The sequence below is a fragment of the Felis catus genome, chromosome B1 (assembly GCF_018350175.1).
Source record: "Felis catus isolate Fca126 chromosome B1, F.catus_Fca126_mat1.0, whole genome shotgun sequence".
NCBI classification, from domain to species: domain Eukaryota; kingdom Metazoa; phylum Chordata; class Mammalia; order Carnivora; family Felidae; genus Felis; species Felis catus.
In genome coordinates this window covers 142,851,145-142,875,100 of record NC_058371.1, presented here as the reverse complement: position 1 = coordinate 142,875,100, position 23,956 = coordinate 142,851,145, and the positions used below count along the sequence as shown (strand labels likewise).

General features: G+C 45.4%; 1 protein-coding gene across 8 annotated transcripts in view; it reads left to right on the top strand.

Moving 5' to 3' along the window:
* Positions 1-23,956, top strand: part of SHROOM3 (shroom family member 3) — a 327,033-nt gene that overhangs the window by 275,717 nt on the left and 27,360 nt on the right. For all 8 annotated transcript variants that reach the window (XM_045056183.1, XM_023253023.2, XM_023253022.2 and 5 more), the window contains 3 exons: positions 5,390-5,521; positions 12,326-15,524; positions 22,667-22,740. In XM_045056183.1, coding sequence (XP_044912118.1) covers positions 5,390-5,521; positions 12,326-15,524; positions 22,667-22,740 — 3,405 coding nt within the window. The remainder of the gene's footprint in view (positions 1-5,389; positions 5,522-12,325; positions 15,525-22,666; positions 22,741-23,956) is intronic.

The window sequence follows — 23,956 nt, the reverse complement described above, 5'->3', positions numbered from 1 at the left end:
TTACCTCCTACTTTCTTATTTCAGTGGAACTGCCTTTATGCATACATAAATGAGGTATACTGCCCACATGTACTGTAGAATGCCATCCCTTCCTACTTTCTCATGAGTCTTGAGGAGTGTCCTCTTTGTCCTGTAACCTTAGCTCCCTGTCTCACATAAACTTGCTTATACTTCTCTTTGTTTAAAATAGGGGTCCCTGGGAGGCTCAGTTGGTTAAGCATCTGACTTTGGCTCTGGTCATGATCTCATGGTTCATGAGTTCAAGCCCCGCCATCAGGCTCCATGCACAAGCAACTGAGCCACCCAGGTGCCCCATGATCGGTTATCTCTTTAAGTTCACTGCCACTGCCTTAAGTGCCAGACCCTCATTATCTTTTACCCTGGCCAAGAGAAAAGCCTCCAGTCTTGTCTCTCTCAAATGTATTCTCCTTGTCGTTGTCAGGATCTTACTGAAACCCATATTTGAACATGCTCCTCCCTGGCTAAGGTTCTTTGGTGGCTTCCAAATCCACAGGACACTGTCCAGACTGTCTAGTGAGGCCTGTTAAGATCTGGCCCCTCCTACCTCATCACCTTTATCTACTGTTCTTCCCTTTACTCATCGTCTCCTCTCCAGCTTCTTTGTGTTGTTTTACCATATTCTTGTACATCTCCATGCTATTCTAGCTAGATGGCCTTCTTTCCCTACCGTCTTCCATCTGGAAAACCTTCCTTTCCCCACCCTATTCCATCTGGAAAACCTTTCATGATCTAGGTTAAAGTGAAGCTTTCTCACAGTGTTAGTGAGTCCCTCCCCTGTGTTTACCAAGCATCTTGTATGGATCTCAATCATGGAGCCCATCGCATCCCAGGTTACTTGGCCATCCTCCTCTATACTGTGAATGATGTGGGTCTACTGATCCTTTGTTGTTCTTTGCATCCCCACTGCCAGCATAGTGACTAGGATATAGACAGTCTCCCTGGATGTCTCCTGAATGAATGGGAAAGAAACCAAAGAAAGGTTTCATGGGTTACATTTTTTTGAAGAGCCTCACTCTTGCCTCCAAAGCACAAGGAGAAATTTTCTTCCCTTAATGTAGGTGAAACAGCTCCACTTGTCTTCACTGTTCTGTGCACAGCCTCCTTGTACACCTCAGTCTGATTCAGAACTTTCAGTGGGATGTCTGACCCTTCATGAAGGTGCTGTACTAACTGATAAACAAAGTCTGGGTGAGTAGATTGCACTTCAGGGCACCTCCTCTATTTTTTCCTTTGAGATTTCAGACTAGAGGGCTTCTCTGGAACTCCTGAAATTACTATTGGAAAACAGTAGCTCACACCTCATCTCCTTGACTAGAAGCGAGATGTTTCTGTAGAGCCTTTTGAGTTTATCAGGGCCTGTCCATTTCTCTTGGGCAGGGAAGGCTTCTTGGCACCAGTGTTTTTAGGTAGGCATGGTCAGATACCGCTGGTGGATGAAGCTGCTGAAGGGTCATCCCTAGGATTACCACCCTCAGGTGCCGGGCCAACCTCACTCTGCAGCTATATCCATTGGCTTCTCAAAGTCCCTAGTCACAGGTCCTGCCAACTCCTCTCCCTAGGTAACCAGACATGAGGTGGGAAGATGACAGTTTATTCTTTCTCCGTATGTATTTTGGACCCATTTGGATCATTTGAACCTATATGAAATGTCTCCAGGTGCCTCGTGCAAAAAAAAGACTATATTTTTTCAGCAAGTTCTCAGCTTTTCCTTTATGGTTATTCAGTAACATCTCTTGAGTGTCTGAAGTCATAGGCAACTGGGTTTCAATCCTGACTGTGGGACTTAGGGTTGTGTGATTTGAGCCAGCCTCTGAGGGGCTTGGGGCACCAGAAAGGATTTCTAATCCCTGGATGGAACTGGAAGACAAAGCAGAAAATCTAAGTCAGTGAGGAATTGAGGTTCCAGGGAGGTAGCCTGGCTTTGAGGAGCTAGGTGAGGAACCAGTTTCTGGGAGGCTGTGTGTCCAAGGTCAGAGGGAAGCTAGCAGCAAGAATGGCAAACTGTGGAGACACTGAGCCATTAACCTGGGGCTCCTAGATGGCCCCTCTGAGAAGAGGGCAGGTTCAACTTTGGGGCAGAGGGTATGGGTTGCCTGGGACCTGTTAGGGGATTAGAGAGGTATGGGGGCAAAGAGCCAGACAGTTGTAATATTTTGCCTTCTGCTGTTGATCTCCTGACTTTGCACCCTACTTCCTCTCTTTTGCCCCAAGACTGTGCTATTACTTGCTTTCATTCTTTCCTAGCTTCCAGGTGAGCAAGGTCTATTCCCTGTTGGCCGGTGTTTACTTCCCTGACTAGAGGTCATGGCCACTGCCCTGGCAGCTCCCTGCTTCACCACTGTGGCCAGGGTCCTCCAGGCTGTGAGCACCATAACTCTCTGCTGTAATGATCTACTCTTAGGACCTTCCTGGGGAGCTCAGATGTGGGTGACTCTGTGCCATTAATGGTTCCTGCCCATTCCGCTTGCCTCCACCATTCACTCCAGGCTTCTCTCACCCCTTTCCTGTCCTGCATTGTAGATCTCCCTGATGGGGTTGTCTCCCTAACCCTCTAGTCTTTAACAATTCTTTAATAATGAATGATGGAAGATAATCATACTTAACATTCGTTGAGCTCTGCTATGTGCCAGTACATGACCTCATTTTTAATCTTACAAAACCCTGTGAATAGGTTCTGTTATAATCTGCCTTTTACAGATGAGGTAGCTCAGAATGGTTAAGAAATTTACCACCAGTTTTTAGCTTTTGGATTTGAGGTATCAGCATTAGAATCCAGGTCTGTCTGATCCCAGAGCTGATAACCTTTTGCCACATTCCACCTTCTGTCTATCCCCAGTGTTTTATCAAGAGAGATTTCCATTTTTCTCACTTTCCTTGGCCCATGTGGCAACACAGATGTTAGCATATGACTATACGTTCCTCAGTTCAATCAGCATTTACTGACTGACAGCTAAAAATCTTGTGTGTCTGTATCTCTTGCTTCACAGAAGACCATTTTCCTATCCTTTCCTATTTTTCTTCAGAAAAAAATATGTGCACTTTTGGGAAGTCATTATCTCTCTTGCAGTCCTCCCTGCACTCTTACAGATTTTAAAAGTTATTTCAGATTAAAATGAGGCTAATACAGCCTCTTTGATTAATGTCTTCATTTTTTTACATGAACAAAGGCTCAGAGAGGGAAAGTAACTTATACAGAGTCATACAGCAAGTTAATAAAGTCAGGGTAAGAACCCATGTCTTGACTCCTGGCCTAATATTATTGATATACTTAACACTTTTGAAATTTGACTCATATTGGGGGAACAGTTTTTTCATTTAATTTAGCAAATGCCAATTTATCGTTTCATAGAAAAGAAACAGGTGTGTGTACTTTCAGCTTTATTTTCAGTGTATCAAAATGCACTCCTGGATCTCATACACGTGTTTCTAAACTGCAGAAAAATGCCCCTGCGTTCCTACAGTTCAAACGTTTTCAGCATGAGATACCCTAGCACACCTCACTTTTTTGCCAAAAGTACGGCACAGCCCCTCTCTCCTGACTCTGACCTTCTATAGCAGTGTAATCCTTACCAAATTTATTCTTCAGTATCGTAGCTAAAGGACACCCATTTTTTTTCCGTTTGGCTTTGTCAGCTCTTTGTGTTATAAAGGCAGGATATTTAAAAGTTGAAGTCCTTGACTTGCAAAATGAAAAACTATTTTCGAGAACATCTTGCCGTTTAGACCATGTGGCTTAGAGCAGTGTTAACCCTGAGGTAGCTGCTAATTTTTATGTAGTTCTTACCAAGAAATTAAAATAATGTAATTTATCCAGCATCAGGATAGGACAGAGGACTTCAAAATCACCAGAAAGCTTTTTACCATACAGCCACACAAAGTCCCTTGGGCGGTGGCAAGGAATTACTGCTCCCATTTTCATATATGGATAAGCAGAGACCAACAAACAGCAAGGCAACTCTGTGTGCTTTAAATTAATAAAGCATAAAATGTTAACATACAAGGAATCTAGGTGAAGGTGAAATTCATTCTTTTTCTTCTTCCAGTTTTTATTGGGATATAATTAGTGTATAACATTGTATAAGTTTAAGGTGTACAATATACTGGTTTGATACATTTATAAATTAAAGAATGATTCCCTCCATAGTATTAGCCACTCGTCCATCCTGTCACGTAGTTACAATTTCTTTTTTGTCTGAGAACATTTAAGATCTAATCTCTTACCAACACTCAAGTGTATGATACAGTATTATTAGTTATAATCACCATGCTGTACATTAGATCCCCAAACCTGTAAATCTTATAACTTAAAGTTTGTGCTCTTTAACCAAATCTTTCCCTTTCTCCCATCTCCCCAGCCTCTAGTTACCAATACTCTGTTATTCTGAGTTGTCTTTTTAATTTTTTTAATTTTTTTAATATTTTTTAAATGTTGACTCATTTTTTAGAGAGAGAGACAGAGACAGAGTGCAAGCAGGGGAGGGACAGAGAGAGAGACACAGAATCAGAAGCAGGCTCCAGGCTCCCAGCTGTCAGCCCAGAGCCCAATGTGGGGCTCGAACTCACGAACCACGAGATCATAATCTGAGCCGAAATTGGACGCTCATCTGACTGAGCCGCCCAGGTGCCCCTGAGTTTGTCTTTTTTAAAAAGATTCCACATAGAAGTAAGATTGTACGGTATTTATCTTTGTCTGCCTTATTTCACTTAGCATTATGCCCTCAAGGTCCATCCAAGTTGTTTCAAACGGCAGGATCTGCTACTTTGTCATGGCTGAGTAATATTCCACCGTGTGTGTGTGTGTGTGTGTGTGTGTGTGTGTGTGTGTGTGTGTGTGTGTGTGTGTGTGTGTGTGTGTATCTCACCTCCATTCATCAGGTGATAGACGCTTGGATTGTTTCCATATATTGGCTCTTGTGAGTAATGCTGCAGTGAACCTGGGAGAGTAGATATCTCTATAAGATCCTGATTTCAGTTTCTTTGGATATATACCCAGAAATGGGGTTGCTGGATCATATGGTAGTTCTATTTAATTTTTTAAAGGAATCTCCATACTGTTTTTCATAGTGACTACCAATTTGCATTCACATAGTGCACTGGAGTTTGTGTGGGAATTCTTTATACTAAGTTACAACATTTTAGGTAAGTCTGAAATCATGTCAAAATGAAAGTAAAAATATTATAAAGCAGAGAGGAGCAATGGTTAGTAAGAGAAATAAGCAGTAAGCTCTACCTTCCAGTATTTACTTAATTATTTTTTATCTCTAAGGCTACAGCAGACTCTGCTTTTCAATCAGTAAATCACATCAGTGACGAGACTCCGCTGAGAATGCTCCTGATGTTGAGAGGTCTCTCTCCCATGTCTCCTCAGGCGCAGCGACCCTGCAGGCCGACCTCACTCTTGGCATTTAACCAAATTGGGGGAGAACCAACCAGAGGGCAGCATGATGCAAATCACTCCGGGCACGATCGGCAGTCCTTGGCCCCAAAGATACCATTCCAGGTAAGTGACCCAGCCGAGATGCAGGGCTTTGCTTCTTTCAGAGTTCTTGTTCCCAGAAAAGGTGTTCTTCTGTTTTGAGAACATTTCCTTACACTCAACCTGAGGATCAAACCTCTCTATCCACCACCTTCCTCTTCCTCTTCAAACTCTTAATGTATACGTCACCTTCATACCCTGGGCTAGACTGGCAGGAAGGGAGGCCATGTGAGATCATTGCAGGGTCTGCTCATTCTCAGTCAGACCTTTCTCAATTGCACATTGTAGCACTTCACTAGAAAAACTGACAAACTTCTTTCCTCAGTGCTTAATGTCCTTCTCAACCCAGTATGTGTCTGCTTTTTATGGAGTGATTTTATTCATGTATTTGAACTCCTTACTTGCTTTATATCCTTCTGTTAAGGCTAGTTATCCAACTTAGCTCCAACCAAAAAAACGAGCACACTTAGGGCTACTCAGTGTGCACTCCTGTGATTATCTCCTGTGATACACACCTTCATCTCCACCTTTAAAACAGATCAGTATTCTTTTATTTTTTTTAATGTTTACTTATTTTTGAAGGAGAGCGAGCGCGCGCATTAGCGGGGGAGGGGCAGAGAGAGAGGGAGACACAGAATCTGAAGCAGGTTCCAGGCTCCAAGGTGGCAGCACAGAACCCGATGCGGGGCTCGAACCCAGGAGCCGTGAGGTCATGACCTGAGCCGAAGTCGGACGTTTAACCGACTGAGCCACCCAGGTGCCCCTAAAACAGATACGTTATTCTTAAACCCATTTTACAGAACCTGAAATTGAAGCTTCGAGAGACAAATTTGTCCAAAGTCAAACAATTGATCAGGACCTGAGTCCAGACTCAAGTCCAAGCCAGGTGTCAGAGCCCTTGTGCATAACCGAGTTATATATACTTCCTCTGCTTTTCTAGTCATTGTGTCAGTCAAGGTTCAGTCAGAAAAAGGCAAGGCCACCACCGGTGTCACGGGAGAAGGGATTTATTGTAGTCCTCACATCTTACACAACTGAGAGGGACTGGGGAGAAGGAAGCCAAACTTGACCATCCAGACATATTAAAGTACTCAGTCAGGACTCCCCTGCATTTATGACAAACTCAGAATCCATGCAAATTAGAATCCATTTTCTGATGCCAGGGAGTTAGACTCTCGCTTAGGACTTTTTGAAAGTGCTTGGATAAGGGTAATGGCAGAGAGGTGGGACGGTCAAGAGAATATGGGTCCTACATACAAATGAGATACAAGTGCTGATGAGTCAGGTGGGGGAGGGGGTGACTTCTGGAAGGATTACTTAACTGACAGATGGTGGCTCTGCATTTAGCAAGGACAGGACTCAGAGCCCTTAACACTCAGGTCTGGTCAAATCAAGAGCCAATTCCTAGACTTCTCATGGATAGACATGGCTCTTAACACATCTGGGTAGGTTTCAGGTCATAGAAAAGAATTTCCTGGTGACCCTCCTTGTTACAGACACTCCTCTCCCTTGCCCATGTCCCTCCCAGTAACCTTGAAAAAATTTATTCTTGCCATCTAAGCTCAGAGAACAGGGCCCACCAGCAGGGTGCTGTTGGTACCCAGGCACAGCGTTTTCACTCTCTGGGCTTTTAGAAGAATAGGGGCTCCTGCGTGGCTCAGTCGGTTAAGTGTCCAACTTCAGCACAGGTTATGATCTCGTGGTTCGTGAGTTCGAGCCCTGTATCCAGCTCTGCGCTGACAGCTCAGAGCCTGGAGCCTGCTTCAGATTCTGTGTCTCCCTCTCTCTCTGCCCCTCCCCAGCTTGTGCGCTCGCTCGCTCTCTCTCTCTCTCTCTCTCTCAAAAATAAATATTAAAAAAAAATTAGAAGGTTAGATGTGGAGGGCCTTGCAGTGTGAAAGAAAGAAGGCACGGTGATACGGTACTTGGGCTTTTAAGTCAAACCTAGGTTTAAATCCCAACTTCACCACCTACTGGATGAGCTTGAGCAAATCATTTAACCTCTTTGATCTTGTTTTTCTTGTCTATAAGATGAAATTAATAATATGTATCCCATTCGATCACAGTGAGGATTAAACAGAACATGTAAAACATTTAGTGCAGTTCCTGCAACATAATAAGTATTCAGTAATTTTGACAATGATAATAATTAGGCTGAAGACTTACCAGAGGCACAGTGAAACCTGATAATAAATGTTAAGGTTAATGGCATAAACCAGCATGCACATAAAATGCAACTGTGCATTACCAGAGTGTCCCTAAAGAGTGGAGCCCTGTGGGGCCTCCTCACGCCTACGCCGCACCAGAGCCTCTAAATCTGGCCATACTGTGACCTGAAAAACATGGGCCGAAGTTAAGACTACTGTAGCCAGCGCTCAGAAGAGCTGCGTGCGGGAACTGTGGTGAGCTCCAGGAGGCCGCTAGAGAATGGCAGAGCGGGCTTCAGAAGGGCAGTAGCTCCGAAGAATGCATTTCTGCATGTCCTGCTTCCTCCTTCCTGTCCAGCCTCCAGAGGGGCTTCAGTAGGTCGATCTATCGCCGTGCCCCTCTAATACAAGCTTCAGGACAGATCCCCCCGACCGTCTGCACAAAGCACTGTGTGGGCTACAAAGGAAGAAAGGCAAGCTCGCATTACCCACAGTGCTACAGACCTGGGTATGCTCTTCTTCCCCGGCACGGGTCACCCTGTGGTCTGGTGTGTCTGGTCCACACCTCAGGCTTGCAGCTGCGCCGAGGGCTTCACCCCAACTCTCTTCCCCTCAGAGGGCCTGAGGTTGGTGGCTGTCGATGGAGAAGTGCTTCCGGCGCGTTTCCAAGGAGCACAGTGGCACCTAGTGGTCTGGTGTGCCGAACCAGTTGGGTGGCATCCCTCTGGTAGCCCTCCTTTAGTTCTAGAAACCCAATCTCAGTCCTAAGTTTATGGATCCGTTTGTCATTAAGAAGCGGGAGAATCAGGGAGCTTGGGGCAGAGGGAAGCACAGGACAAGTAATTTTAACTGCCTGCGAGCTGGTTGAGATCTGAATTTCACTGAAACTGTATTGCAGCTGCTTCCTGTCTTTTTGTCACTGTCTTTTTGCTGTTCTACAGAAACCACACGATCGTCCTAAGTAGTTAAAGTACTTCAGAAGAGATCTTGAAAAGTCAGGTAATCCAGCCCCCTCACAGGAGGCTGAAGTAACAGCCTCAAAATGCTAAAGAACCAGTACTGTGTCTCAGATGGTTTCTAGTTATTGAGGGTATAATGCTGAATGAGACATAAAAAGCCCCCACCCTGCAATATTTGTGTACCAAGGTCTGTTCCATGGAATGATAATCCATTTAGATGCTTTTTGGAAAAAAGTTTCTAGGACCAACAGAGACTGTAAGATCATGACCTGAGCCGAAATCAAGAGATGGATGCTTAACCAACTGAGCCACCCAGGCGTCCCTAGAAAATACTTTCAAACACACACAATAAAGAGTAATATTATAAGAACACATGGATCTACCACAGAATTAACATCTTGTCATATTTGCTTCAGATCTTAAGCAGTACAGACACAACTGAAGTCTCTTTCATACAATGAAAGGAATAAAAGGTAACCTTGAGTAGTGGTAAGTGCTGTGAAGGAAGTAAGCAGACTAACGGGGAAGAATGGAGGAGATGCTCTTTAGATAGTTCCAGGAAATCTTCCCCCAAGTAGAGACTTGAATAAAGGGAAGAAGTGAGCCAGGAGAAGAGCATAGTGTGTGGTGGGAACGGTGGGTACAAAGGCCCGGAGACATGGGGATGCCTTTCATGGGTCTGAGTTACAGTAAAGAGGCCATTGCACTGGAATGCAGTGATCGAGAGGAGTCTAATAGAAAAGGAGGTTGGGAGCTAGCCAGACCACAGTAAGAAGCTTGACATACTTATCTTGACAGTAAGACTGTCTCTGTGGGCTGGAACCGTTGCAGGGAATAAAGACCTCATTCCAAGTTGTTCTTCCCCACTATTAAAAGTACCATCTTGGGGGGTGCCTGGGTGGCTCAGTTGGTTAGCATCCGACTTTGGCTCAGGTCATGATCTCACAGTTCATGGATTCCAGCCCCACATGAGGCTCTGTGCTGACAGCTCAGAACCTGGAGCTTCAGATTCTGTGTGTGTGTGTGTGTGTGTGTGTGTCCCTCCCCCACTTGCGTTCTATCTCTCTGTCTCTCTCAAAAATAAACAAACACTAAAAAAAAATTTTTTTTAAAGTGCCATCTTGGAAGCAGGAATGGCAAAGATAGTCAAAATGACTACTTCCAGAAAGTGGCAGAAGAACTTTGCAGAGGGTGATGTCAGCACACTCGTGGCATAGCATACCAATCGGTCATACTCCCCACGCAGCTTGGGAAGGGGGATTCCAAAGGGGTGGAGCTCTCCCTGAGTAGCAAAGAGCATGTTGCAGTCCTCACATGGTGCATTCCACCTGAGGTGTGGTGGCTTAAGTTTCCTTGAGCTCTGTAACCCATTCTGCCCTTGCTCTGCCTAGAGGTAGTTCTACCAGTGATTTTGTATTTCTAGACATCATCTACATTTTGAGATAGGTTAGTGATGACCCTTGTTCCCGCTCAGTAGGGAGAGTTTCAGTTATTCAGTTTATTCTCTTTGAGTTTTTGTGTGTTCCCAAGTAGATGTGAATTATCCTTTCAGTGAAAGACTGCTAAAACTCTCAGCAGTTTGGAGGGGGATTGAGTAGTGCCTACCACCTGCATGGAATTGGTGAGCAAAACAGCCATTATGGATATACGGCTTCCATTTCCATTAGAAGTGTTAGCTCTGAATCTCTCTTAGAGGAGATAAAGGGAAGCATAAGTGGGTCATGTGGGATTATCCCCAGCTGAGCTGTCATGTACATTTTTAACACAATCTCTTCATTTCAAAGAGCTGGGAAGGGAGGGAGGAGGGGTAAAATCTGGCAGTGACATATGCCATGCCATTGAGTGCCAGGACTGATATCTGTAATCTGGCTGGCTCGTGAGCTGTTCCTTCCTCTCTCCCTTGAATCTCTACCTGTTCCTCCCAAAGTAGGATGCTCCATTCAGTAAACTGACTTTCTCTAAAAAAGAAGAGTTACATTCTTGAGGTGAGTTGCTGAAAATGTACTCTTCCTTGAATTCCGGTGCCAGTTTTGAGTCAGAATATGGCCCTTTTAGTCTCTTGCCATAGACCCTGGATTTAGGCCAGCCACAAAGCCAATAAGGCACTTCCTTAGCCAATAAAACACTGTATTTACTTACATGAGATCTAGAAATATAGTAATAACCCCATGAATTGTAACAGTACTTAAATGCCAACTCATTTAAAAGTAGAAAAGCTTAGGGGCACCTGGGTGGTTCAGTTGGTTAAGCGTCCAACTTTGGTTCAGGTCATGATCTCATGGTTCATGGGTTCGAGCCCCGTGTTGGGCTCTGTGCTGACAGCTGAGAGCCTGGAGCCTGCTTCGGATTCTGTGCCTCCCTCTCTCTCTCTCTGCTCCTCCCCAGCTTGCACTCTGTGTCTTTCTCTCTCTCAAAAATAAAGAAAAAACATTAAAAAATTTTTTTTAAGAAAATAAAAATAGAAAAGCTTAGCAAAAACTTTGAGTGATTTGTCCTTCAGTAGAGAGCAGTAAGTCACAAACATTTGAACAGTTTTGAGATTATTGTTTGACTTCTGGACCCTTTATTCCTTATTTATTTTTATTTTATTTTATGTTTCATGTTTATTTATTTATTTTGAGAGAGAGACAGAGCAAGAGCCGGGAAAGGGCAGAGAGAGAGGGAGGGAGAGAATCCCACATTGATAGCCAGGGCCCAACACAAGGCTTGAACTCATGAACTGCAAGATCATGACCTGAGCTGAAAACAGGAGTCAGATGCCCAAGTGACTGAACCACCCAGGTGCCCCCACTTACTTCTTCCTGTATGCCCTCACTTCCCCAACATGCTGGGTGAAGTATATCTTGAGTTTGTAACTAAAGCTAATTATAAGTAAGTTTGTTTTGAGGCAACTTTTTGGGGTATGCCATGCCAGGATTGAAAGTCATTCCCCCTCTTGCTGGCAGAGGATTTTGTAAAGGAGAAAGGCTTACCTTTCTGAGTGTATGAAGAAGGCTTTGCTCAGGCTTTGGGAAGTCATTCATAGGGATGGACGCCCGCGATTAAGACTTCTTAGTAAGCTTCCCTCTCCTGTTAGCCTTCTCTGACTCCCATTTCTCTGTATTTCTCTCATTCAGCTTTGTGTTTAGCTTTCTCACTACAAACAAATTGTCTCTAGTACAGTCGACATTCCAGGAAGATTGCCAAGGTGTAGCCCTTCAATTCCATAAAAAGGAAAGATATTAACTAAAAACATACACACGTGCACACTGAGTCTTCCTCACCCGGTTCACGTGCCTGGTCTCTTAGTGAGCTCTTCCTCTTCTTCCCACAAACAGCCCCAAGGGACACAAAATTGCAGTGTCTCTCACCCCTCCTCCTCTTCCTCTCTCCTTTCCTCCCCCACCTCTCTCCTTTCTTGGCACATGTAGAATGTCATTTGTAGCACGGAGCAAATCACATCAATGTGATTTGGTCACATGGCTTCCTCTCTGCTCCCTGTTCCTCCCCTTGCAAGCCTGGGTGATTAATTAGAGCCACATAGGTTACACTGTCGGGCAATTACTCCTAGTAACAACATACAAGGAGGCTGAGCAAGGCCCAAATATGGCCCTTTTTCACCCACCCTTCCAAAAATGAAACATCTTGCACAAGAGTACGTTTATAAGCTGGGTCCTGTGCCTGTAAGCCTACCAAACGGTAGCGGCTCATGGTGCTGACTGCTGTGTCTCCCTTTCTTCCAGCTCCTCTACCAGTGACCTCTCCAGCTATGACCACGCGTACCTGAGGCGAAGCCCTGACCACTGCAGCTCCCAGGGGAGCATGGAGAGCCTGGAGCCCAGTGGGGGATACCCACCCTGCCATCTTCTCTCCCCTGCCAAGTCCACCAGCAGCATTGACCAGCTCAGCCACCTCCACAACAAGAGAGACTCGGCGTACAGCTCCTTCTCCACCAGCTCTAGCATCCTCGAGTATCCGCCCCCTGGCATCTCTAGCCGGGAGCGTTCAGGCTCCGTGGACACCACTTCTGCCCGGGGCGGCCTCCTAGAAGGGATGAGGCAGGCAGACATTCGCTATATCAAGACAGTCTATGATCCCCGGAGGGGAGTCTCAGCAGAGTATGAGGTGAACTCTTCAGCTCTGCTTCTCCAAGGGAGGGAGGCCCGAGCATCAGCAGATGGCCAGGGCTATGATAAATGGCACAGTGTTCCTCGGGGCAAGGGGGCGCCCTCCCCATCCTGGAGCCAGCAATGTCCCAGTTCCTCGGAGACAGCCACTTCCAACCTGGCTCCTAAAGCGGCCGCACCGCTGCCCCCAGCTCGGAGCGACAGTTATGCAGCCTTTCGGCAGCGAGAACGGCCCAACTCTTGGTCTAGCCTTGATCAGAAGCGGTTCTGTCGGCCTCAGGCAAACGTCGCAGCCTCCCTGAAATCTCCCTTCATAGAGGAACAGCTGCATACTGTGCTAGAGAAGAGTCCAGAGAACAGCCCCCCAGCGAAGCCCAAGCATAATTACCCCCAGAAGGCCCAGCCTGGCCAACCTCTACTGCCAACTGGCATCTACCCGGTACCTTCTCTGGAGCCACACTTTGCCCAGGTGCCCCAGCCTTCTGTGAGTGGTAACGGCACGCTCTACCCAGCACTGGCCAAGGAGAGTGGGTATACAGCTCCCCACGGAGCTTGTGACAAAATGGCTACCTTTGACGAGAACGGGAACCAAAATGGATCTAGCAGGCCTGGGTTCGCCTTCTACCAGCCTCTAGAACCTGATTCAATGTCCCTGGTAGAGAGGAAACCTGAAACTTCAGCCAAATGTGTCCCCTACAGAGTCCATTTCCCTTCAGTACCTGAAAATGAGGAGGATACCTCACTGGAGAGACAGCTCGCCCCTCTCCACGGCAGCAGCCCACATCCCAATGAGAGAAAGAGCGCCCACAGCAACAAACCATATTCTAATCACCACAGCCTCAAAGTGGGTGAAGACAAGAGATCTTCCAGGCCCTCAGAGCCCTGGGAGGGTGATTTACACGCAGACCACAATGCCAACCTGCAGCAAAGGCTGGAGAGGGAGAGCCTCCAGAGCCCGCCGAACAACTTTGGCAGGACCAAGTCAGCCTTCTCCTCTCTCCAGAACATTCCTGAGAATCTAAGAAGGCAGAGCAGCGTGGAGCCAGGAAGAGGAGCCCAGGACGGCTACCAGGATGGCAGGTCCACCTGTGTAGTCAACAGCAAGGGGGAGGACTCTGGCAGGAAAGCTGTTCCCGATCACAGGAGCCACCTGGACAGGCCAGTTTCCTATCCAAGGCCCGAGGCGAGAACCAGTGCCTTGGCCTCTTTCCCAAGTTCAGACCCAAGGTACGAGGACCCTCCCTCTCCACCCCACCAGCAGACATCCAGTCTGGGCCGGAGGCGGCTCAGCTCCAGCAGCGCCTCGGCTCTGCAAGGCTTTCAGTATGGGAAGCCTCACTGCTCCGTGCTGGAGAAGGTTTCCAAGATAGAGCAGCGAGAACAAGGGAGCCAGAGACCCCTAAGTGTGGGCAGCTCTCATTATGGCCATAACTACAGGCCCAACAGGACGGTTCCAAATTCTCATCCTTTTGGGAAGGACTTTGAGGAGACAAAAAGCAATATCCGTTTTTCTGACCCCACTGAACCCATAGGCAATGGGGAGCAGCAGCACTTCAAAAAGGAGGAGCCAAAGCTGGAAGAGGTTACCCGGCAGCCACACGGTCAGCAGTTGAGGAGGGGTGGGGATGGCGGCCGTGGCCTCCAGCTCCAAGGCAGCGAGCCCCCGAGGCGGGACACGCACCTGCTCCGCAGCCAGAGCACCTTTCAGCTCTTTGGCGAGACGGAGCAGGAGCCCCTGTGGCTGGACGACAGGCCCAGCACGCCCGAGTCACCGGTGCTGGACGCCCCCTTCAGCCGTGCCTACCGGAACAGCATCAAGGACGCGCAGTCCCGCGTCCTGGGGGCCACCTCCTTTCGACGGCGGGACCTTGAGCCGGGGACACCCGCGGCTTCGAGAGCCTGGCGTCCAAGGCCCGCCTCGGCCCACGTGGGGCTGCGGAGCCCGGAGGCGGCGGCTTCCGCCTCCCCGCACACCCCTCGTGAGCGGCACAGCGTGACCCCGGCCGAGGGCGACCCTGCCCGACCCGCGCTCCCTGCCACCCGAAGGGGGCCGCGCCGTCGCCTGACCCCCGAGCAGAAGAAGCGCTCCTATTCGGAGCCCGAGAAGATGAACGAGGTGGGGATCTCGGAGGAGGCCGAGCCGGCGCCCTCTAGCGCGCAGAAGAAGGGGCTGCGTTTCTCCGAGAGCACGGTGGCCGACCGGCGCCGCATCTTCGAGCGCGACGGCAAGGCCTGCTCGACGCTCAGCCTGTCGGGCCCCGAGCTGAAGCAGTTCCAGCAGAGCGCTCTGGCCGACTACATCCAGCGCAAGACCGGCAAGCGGCCCTCCTCCGCCGCCTGCAGCCTCCAGGAGCCCGGGCCACCGCGGGAGCGCTCCCAGAGCACCTACCTACAGCCCGGCCCCGCGGCGTCCGAGGGCCCCGGCCTCACCTCGGCCTCCAGCCTCTGCTCGCTGCGGGAACCGAGCCTGCAGCTCCGCAGGGAGGCTGCCCTCCTGCCCGCCGCAGCAGCGGGGGACGTGGGGGAGTCCCCACGGGCCCCCAGAGATCGCAGCAGCTCCTTCGCTGGTGGCCATGTCTTTGGGGAACTGCGACGTGGGGACCAAGCCCCGAGGGAGCTGCTCGCTGGAGCTAACTATGGGCCGAAGGGCACCCAGAGGGTGGACAGGACCCCTGGGGAGCCCTCCTCGTGGGGGGCCGCAGCCAGGAGGGCTGGGAAGTCCATGTCTGCTGAGGACCTGCTGGAGCGCTCAGACGTCCTGGCGGTTCCTGTCCATGTGAGATCACGGTCCTCTCCCACTGCAGACAAGCGTCAGGTAGGTGCAACCAGAGGGTCCTAGGATGGGGCCCTTCTGGCCCTGGAGCTTTAGTGAGGCTCCCCTTTAATTTTCCTTTGACATGCAAAGGGTAGCATTTGTTTTCATGGGGTGATTTCTTTCTGGGTGCCCGCTACCCTTACAGAAATCTAGAGATTGATATGTAGATATATAGAGTTGTATAGGTATCTTATATAGACCCATACATCTTACATAGAGGTACGCATACATATAGATGTGTGTGTGTGTGTGTGTGTGTGTGTGTGTGTGTGTGTATACGTACACACTTCATTTTAGGAAGTCACCATCTCTCAGTGCAAGAATGCATGGTTAGGAAAGGTTAGTGATTTTCTTTTTTACTGTGTCCCCCCCCCCCACCCCCCACCGTGGAATACAAACTGTGTCTTGGAATTTTAAAGATTTTGGCTTTGCATCCTCTATTAGACTTTGCATTTATAAAACATGTAGAATTACTGACTTTAATAGTTACTGAAGTCCTGGCCCTCAGCTAAGTATGCTTTACATTTTTTATCTCATTGATTCTCACAATCATCCTGTGTAGTTATATTACCCACACCAAACCTATGTCTCTCTGCTCCCATCTGGATCCTTTCTGTGCACTGTCTTGAGGAGATAGGAGAATCATACGCTTTCAAATTCTCTCATAAAAGAATGTTCTCATAAAGGTTTCAAACTACTCAAAGTTTATCAAGTGCTTTCCACTGGAAATTTCAGCACAGTTCGCAATAGAACCCGAGCACTAAGTCCCAGGAGTGTATTAATTTCCCTAATTCTCAGTGGCTCCTCGCTGTGCAGGCCCTGCAGATCAAAGGCTCACCTCATAGTTCCCTTCCCACCAAAGATGATATCAGAAACTAATATATATATTAGGCATTCATATTTATGTTAGCTCAGGGGAACACGCCTCCATTGTCCCTTCTCAAATTCTGTTTTCCCCAGCAGAGAAGTCCACCATTTAGCAAGCATCTGTAGAACACGTGTTGTATGAAAAGCACTGTATTAGAAGGTTGAAAGAAACACAAAACAAAATAAGGTTCATGCCTTTCTGGGGTTCACAACTGAACAAGGACTTGAACTTAACTATAAATAACTAACATGACTAGTGAATGCTTTGGGAGCAGTGATAAATAATATGCTGTAGAGGGGAGAGTTATTAATTCTAACTGAGGGGATCTCAGGGCTTCTCTTGAAGAAGATGGGGTTTTTTGATCGTTTCCAAAATTTTTTATTTATCTTTTTAATATGAAATTTATTGTCAAACTGGTTTCCATGCAACACCCAGTGCTCACCCCAACAGGTGCCCTCCTCAATGCCCATCACCCACCCTCCCGTCCCTCCCATCTCCCATCAGCCCTCAGTTTATTCTCAGTTTTTAAGAGTCTCTTATGGTTTGACCCCCTCCCTCCCTCTCTTTTTTTTTTTTTTTCCTTTCCCTCCCCCATGGTCTTCTGTTAAGTTTCTCAGGATCCACATACGAGTGAAAACATACGGAATCTCTTTCTCTGACTGACTTATTTCACTAGCATAACACTCTCCAGTTCCATCCACGTTGCTACAAAAGGCCATATTTCATTCTTTCTCATTGCCACGTAGTACTCCATTGTGTATATAAACCACAATTTCTTTATCCATTCATCAGTTGATGGACATTTAGGCTCTTTCCATGATTTGGCTATTGTTGAAAGTGCTGCTATAAACATTGGGGTACAAGTGCCCCTATGCATCAGCACTCCTGTATCCCTTGGGTAAATTCCTAGCAGTGCTATTGCTGGGTCATAGGGTAGATCTATTTTTAATCTTTTGAGGAACCTCCACACTGTTTTCCAAAGTGGCTGCACCAGTTTGCATTCCCACCAACAGTGCAAGAGGGTTCCTGTTTCTCCACATCCTCTCCAGCACCTATAGTCTCCTGAGTTGTTCATTTTAGCCACTCTGACTGGTGTGAGGTGATATCTCAGTGTGGTGAAGGAGATGGTCTTTGAACCAGGCTGTGAAGGATGGGGCAGGAGGTTTATAAAGGATTGGGGGTTGTGTGGGGGGAGGCATTAGTTGGTAGAAACAGCTTCAAAAAAAGAAAGATTCAGACATTACTGCCCGAGAAGTACTTTGCTGCACCATTTCTGAAACAAAATTCTGTACCCATCGAGATATTTTCTGTTTCAAAATATCCAGAAACATTTTTCTCCCCAGTATAAACCCACAAAAAAATTGTATAGAGGCAATCCTCCATAAGCATTCCCTAACCATTTTCCTCCCCTCAGAAGGAAAAACAGAACTAATTTCTACTCCTTATCCTACAACTAAAACACTTAAAGCCCACGTATGTAACATAAAATTTCAGCGAGTTTGATGGGCTTCAGGAGCATAGTAATCCAAACATCTTCTTAATTTTTCTTCCCATGTTCTACAGAAAACAAATGTTTAGGTGAAAACTAAATCATCTTCTGCTATTTATTTCTTATGAGATGTCCTCCTTCTCCCTTGGGGAATTGATTGGATGGCTATGAATGTTCCTTTGCTTTCTCCCCAAATACCTCTCAAGCCTGGTAAACTGGGAAATAAAGCTAAAACATAGGTGGTATAGAGAAGTGATGAAATTCTTCTAAATCCCAGCTAAATATGTTATTTGAAAAACCTTTTCAAAAGACAAATACAGAACATTATTTACATCCTCTGCAATAGAGTACCATATTTAGATATTATTTAATTTGGGGACTGTGATGCCAGAGGGGGGGGGGGGGACATTTCAAAATCAAAGAGTTTATCTGTGCTGCCTTGCTCCTATAAATTCTGAAAATAGAATATCATCCCCCAGATTGTAACGGAGCCAGGACTGTGCTCCTGACCTTCCTTCTCCCGTTCTCCCACCCAGCACCAGACCTTGCCAGCCTGGAGACCAGGTCCATGGCAAGGTCTGCTCCTTGATTCTTCTTCATACAGCCATCATCTACCCTATTTGTAGAACTAGTTAAAAAAAAAAACAAAACTAGGTTCCACACAATTATTGTGATTATTATTTTAGGATATTATATTGTTTTTATCTGCATAAATTCGAGAAACTTTACCATTATTATTAAGCTTTAATGAAGGTATTCAGTAGGAATTTGTCTCAATCCGAGCTTTAGAGAACTCTGAGAAATTAAGGAACCCTGTGGAAACTGTCTGCCTCAGTTAAACCCAAAATATGGAATCTATTTATGGTCCTGAACACATGCTGCTTGTTCCCGCCAGCCAGATGCTAGAGCAGGATTTTACAAGCTTTTGACAAGGATTCCATTCCTTTTCAAAAATCCATTATCGAGGATTGTTTCTGCCTCTAAAACAAGGCCAGCATAGACATCAACTCTTCCAAGGGGCGCCTGGGTGGCTCAGTTGGTTAAGCATCTGACTTCGGCTCAGGTCATGATCTCACAATTCGTGAGTTCGAGCCCCGCGTCGGGCTCTGTGCTGACAGCTCAGAGCCTGGAGCCTGCTTCGGATTCTGTCACCTTCTCTCTCTCTCTCTGCCCCTCCCCCACTTGTACTCTGTCTCTCAATCTCTCTCTAAAATAAACATCTAAAAAAATTAAAGTATCTTAAAAAATCAATTCTTCTGTTAATAAAAATTGATCACTCTTGGGCCTAAATAACTACAGAAGGCCGCCACCACTTGTAGACTGAGACCTGCTCAGTCAGCAGCCCTGGACCTCTCGTTAGCCAGCCATGGGCCTCTCTAGAACATGCAGCCTCTTATTACTTCTCCTTTACCTTCTCTTCATTTGAAAAGTATAATTACAGAACAGTGGATATTAGTGATGGAGCTGAAGGGCACACCAAATTCTTACCTATTTCCTACTTTCTATGCAGCTTTAGAAAATTTAACCTTTTTAAAGTGGATGTGCCCTGCAAAGCTGCCGGAGAACATCCAAGTAATTCTGCTTGGGAGATGGAAATTTACACCTATTCATCGCATAGATTTAAAATACAGCAAAGGCTATAAAAAGAAGCCTTTGGAGAAATAAGATTCCTGGCTGGGAGTTGTTTTTCCAGATGCTGAGTTAGAGGCTTCTCTCCTTCTGCCTGTTTTCTCAAAGACCCTGGTTCCTGATATATAAGATGCTCACCATGTGATGGTGTGACAAACATCATTTAACTACTGAGGAAACTGCTTAGTGCATCCTACCATGTCGGATGTAGGCTTGATTCTGTAGAATGCAGCTTGTAACTCATTTTGGTACCCCTTCAGTAAGCACCCATTCAAGCTTGTGCATAAACAGAATCACCTTTCCACCAAAGGGAATGTTGCAAATAGCTAATAACAAATGTTTACTATGTATGTACCAGTTGTCGTACTACATGTTTTAGAAGCATAAAAATAATCCTTACATCTGTGCAAAGTAGATACTGTTGTTATCTCTGTATTACAGAAGGGGGATATGAGCACAGAAAGGATGGGAAATTTGCCCCAGGTGGTGGGAGCAAGGTTTTGACCCCATGTTGTTGGACACCAGATTCTGCAAATCCCTATACCATGCTCCCTCCCTGAATAAAAAAGTTTGGGAAAAGGAGGAGGCTAGCATTAAATATCTATCTGAAAACTTCAGTCAATGAATTGATTTCATTTTAACATCTACTGATTACTGTTATTTACATTTAAAAAATTTTTTAAGATTTCTCAAGTGGATTTGATTCATTTTAGCAGATACTTGAAACTGGTATTCCAAAGTAGATGAATGCTATTGTCTTCATATTTTATTGGCTATGAAGATACTAAGTAACTCAAAACCCAAAGCAAGAGTGAGGATCGGGACTCCATAGACTTTAGGTTTGCAATGTTAAGTTTGCTATTCCTAATGAAGAATAAGAACTGGGGTATTTTGAAGTCCGTCATCAAAAATCAGATAACTAATAGACACAAATAGACATTTGTCCAAGTGTCTACTAGAATAACTCAATACCTTGTATTTCTCCCAGAGCCATTGCTTTTTCCTAAATTGCCCTAAGTACTTTATACTTCTTAACAGGTTATAGAAAATAAAGTCTTCTTTGGCAGTGAATGTATGTCCAAATCATAGCGAGTAAATGCAACAGAAATTGAGCCTCCTTGGGCTTGTACTAGGCTGGACTTCTGTCCAAATGGTATTGTCAGCAACAGGAAGTTTAGAGAGTTCTCTCAACGGCCTGTGAGTGGGTGTCACTTCCTTTATTTTTATTTATTTATTTATTTATTTATTTATTTATTTATTTATTTATTTATTTATTTATTTTGGTGTTTTGCTATCCTATGAAGTCTTTTTTTTTCTTCCTTTATCTTATGCACACCCACATAAATATCAACTTAAGCACCTTATTCTGAGGGCCAACTCATGTGACTACAGAAGTTAAACTCATACTGAAATTCAAAGGAAATAAGAAAAATGGAAAAATATACCTAATTGTTAGTGGGGAAGGAGCTTAAAGGGGAGATAGAAGCGTTCCCACTTAATTATTGGCAAAGCTGTACATTCTTCTCAAGAGGGGGTGGAACAGGGAAAGACCTCAGAAGGACCAGAAGGTTTTGTGGAGAGCAGGAATTCCCATTCCCTCTACCAATATTTGAGCAAATAAGAGACCTATGGAACTCCTTTCTCTCAAAGCATCGGAATCTCATTGCATCCAGCACAGCCTCTACTCACCTGGAAGATTCCAAGGAAAAATCTGGAGCTTTGAAGAGATGATGGTTTGAATCCTCCCTCCTCCACTTTAACTGTGGGCAAAATACTTAACCTTTCTGAGCTGCAGTTACCTCCCTGCTCCCTCTTATTATAGGTTAACTTACAGAAGGACCGTCAGGGGCCTGATACAATTCCAGACACATAATTTGAGCATTGTAAGGTACTTAGCAGAGTGGCACTCAGTAAATGCAATAAGGGATCACTGCTGTTAATATTCAGGTGTTTGTTTTCCCTTCAGACCTACTACTGCCTTTGGCTCTTTCCTGTTGCCTTTGAGTACCTCTACCACTGACTGGGCCAAAAAAAAAGATTGGAAAGCAATTAGCCCATTGGAGAGAGTAAATGATGAAATGAGTTGCTAAAACTAAGTGGAAGATCATATATGGATTTAATTTCTCTGTTTTCTGCCTGTCGCCTGTTATAAATAATTGAAATAATTATAGTCAATAAATTTTCAATTTATAATTGAAAATTAAATATATTATCAATAGCAATATCATTGTCTTCATCAGGGAACTGTTCACATGGGCCAAATTTTATACTATCGAAAACTCACACAAACCAAACAAATCTCACCTACCACCCTTTTGGGAAACCAATATATACCCTTACTAAAACCGAAAACACAGGTGCCTGGGTGGCTCAGTCATGAAGCATCTGACTTTGGCAGAGGTCACGATCCTACGGTTCGTGAGCTTGAGCCCCACTTCTCTCCCCCCCCCCGCACTTCTCTCCCTCTTCCCCTCCTGGGATTCTTTCTCTCTCTGCCTCTCGCACCCTCTAAGATAGATAGATAGATAGATAGATAGATAGATAGATAGAACCAAAAGAAAATCCCTGAAAAGTTACCAGAGTTACTGATAGTACATGTGGGTGAGATGTTTTTCCTGGAGAGAATATACTTCAACCTGATTACAAGCCAGATACTTACCGTTTTTCTAATTATACATCAGAACATTTGAGATTTTTGCTAAATTCAATAAACTATCCTTTTCTTGTCATCTCCCATATTTCCCTATTGCTGGTTCAAAAGTTTGGCCCTTTGAATTAATTTTCATTGTTCTGTTTCAAGTCCAGTGGTTATTTTGAACCCTGGAGATAACTGCTATCAGACTTCTGCTTAGAAAATGTCCTTGTTAGGAGAGGCACCCGGCGAGACAGACTGAGGTGCAAATCCTGGCTCTGCCACTTGTGACCTTGCGACAGTTAAGTGCTTTGGATCTGTGTCTTCCTCAATGCACCAGGGTTCACAACACTTCCTGGGGCACTGAGGATGAGGAGGGGTAGTATGTAACAGTCCTGCATTGGTACCTGACCGTAAGGAGTAGGCATCCAATAAAGGTTCCTTCTCCTTTCTACCTCCACCTTCTTGGTAAATTTCAGTGCCTGTTTTTTGGGAATAACGCTGTGCCTTTCTTGTGTTTCAAGGATGTGGTTTTGGGGGAAAACAACAGCTTTGGCCCTGTGAAGGATCCGTGTTATTTGGCTGGCCCTGGGTCCAGGTATGTACGTGTATTTATGATGCCCTCTGCCTTAGGAATGCCGCCGGAGTTCAGATTCTGTGTCTCCCTCTCTCTCTCTCAGAAATGAATAAACTTAAAAAAAATTTAAAAAAACGTTTCTATTCTTCTCTCCAAGGAAGGGAAACGTGACATTAAGATGTTTCATAGGACTGTGTGCTGCCTCTGCCATTTGTCTGTACCATAGGGACCTTCTACGTTTTTTATTTACAGATGACTTCCTTTAAGGATGAGACTTCTTCAAAATAGATTTAGAATGTGTACTGTTGAAGCAGTGGTTAACTTCAAGTAAGAGTAGCCTCAGAATAGTTCATGGAGATGCTCCATGCATATCCTATGATGGCTGTCACACATGGGGCCTCTTTGCGTGGCTGTCTTCCAGTCTTGTGCACAAAGGGTCAGGTCTGGTGACTAGAACACTAGAGGAGGAGTGACCATTTCATGAACAGCTTCACAGAGCAAGACAAACTTATAGGAAGCACACAAAATAAAAAGTAAAGCTCCCAAATCATAATTTTTAGGCATTTAGGGATAAAAAAAAAATAGCAGGAAAGTTAAAAATTGTCATCAAAATCATTTCTCCTAAGTAGAAACATATAATGGATACTTGTTTAGACTTTGAATTTTTGAGCTATTCACATAAGTAGAAATTTCCAAGGAATTTCTCCTGAAGCACGTGCCTGTATGTGGTTTTAAGGCAACATCATAGGGCTATCTACTATAATTTGTAGTATGCATTTACATCTTCCCTCTTACCTTCCATGTTTTTCGAAGCCAGTTTCTTTTTCTTACATTTAATTCAATCCTTGTTTCTCTTTTTTTCTATACTGTATTCACCTTCTCAGTAGCTCAGCCTAATACTGCCACCTAAAAGCAGCCTATGTGGTATCAGGAGGTGGGTATTAAGTTACCTTCTTTATGGCCAAGAGCAGACGTCCATGGTTATGTGCTCTTGCTCCCATAGCTGTGCCTAAAGTGAAGAAAATATTCAAGGTGAGGCTGAGAACTTTGGTTAGTTTGGGTGCATTGCTTACAAGCTAGAAACAAGGGAAAAGTAACAGTGACCTAACGTACTGCCAAAAGAGAACTGTCTGAAGTCAAAGGCGAAAGTAACTCAACCAAAAAAAAAAAATCAAACACCTCAGTTACAAAAAAAATTTGAGGGGCGCCTGGGTGGCTCAGTTGGTTAAGCATCTGA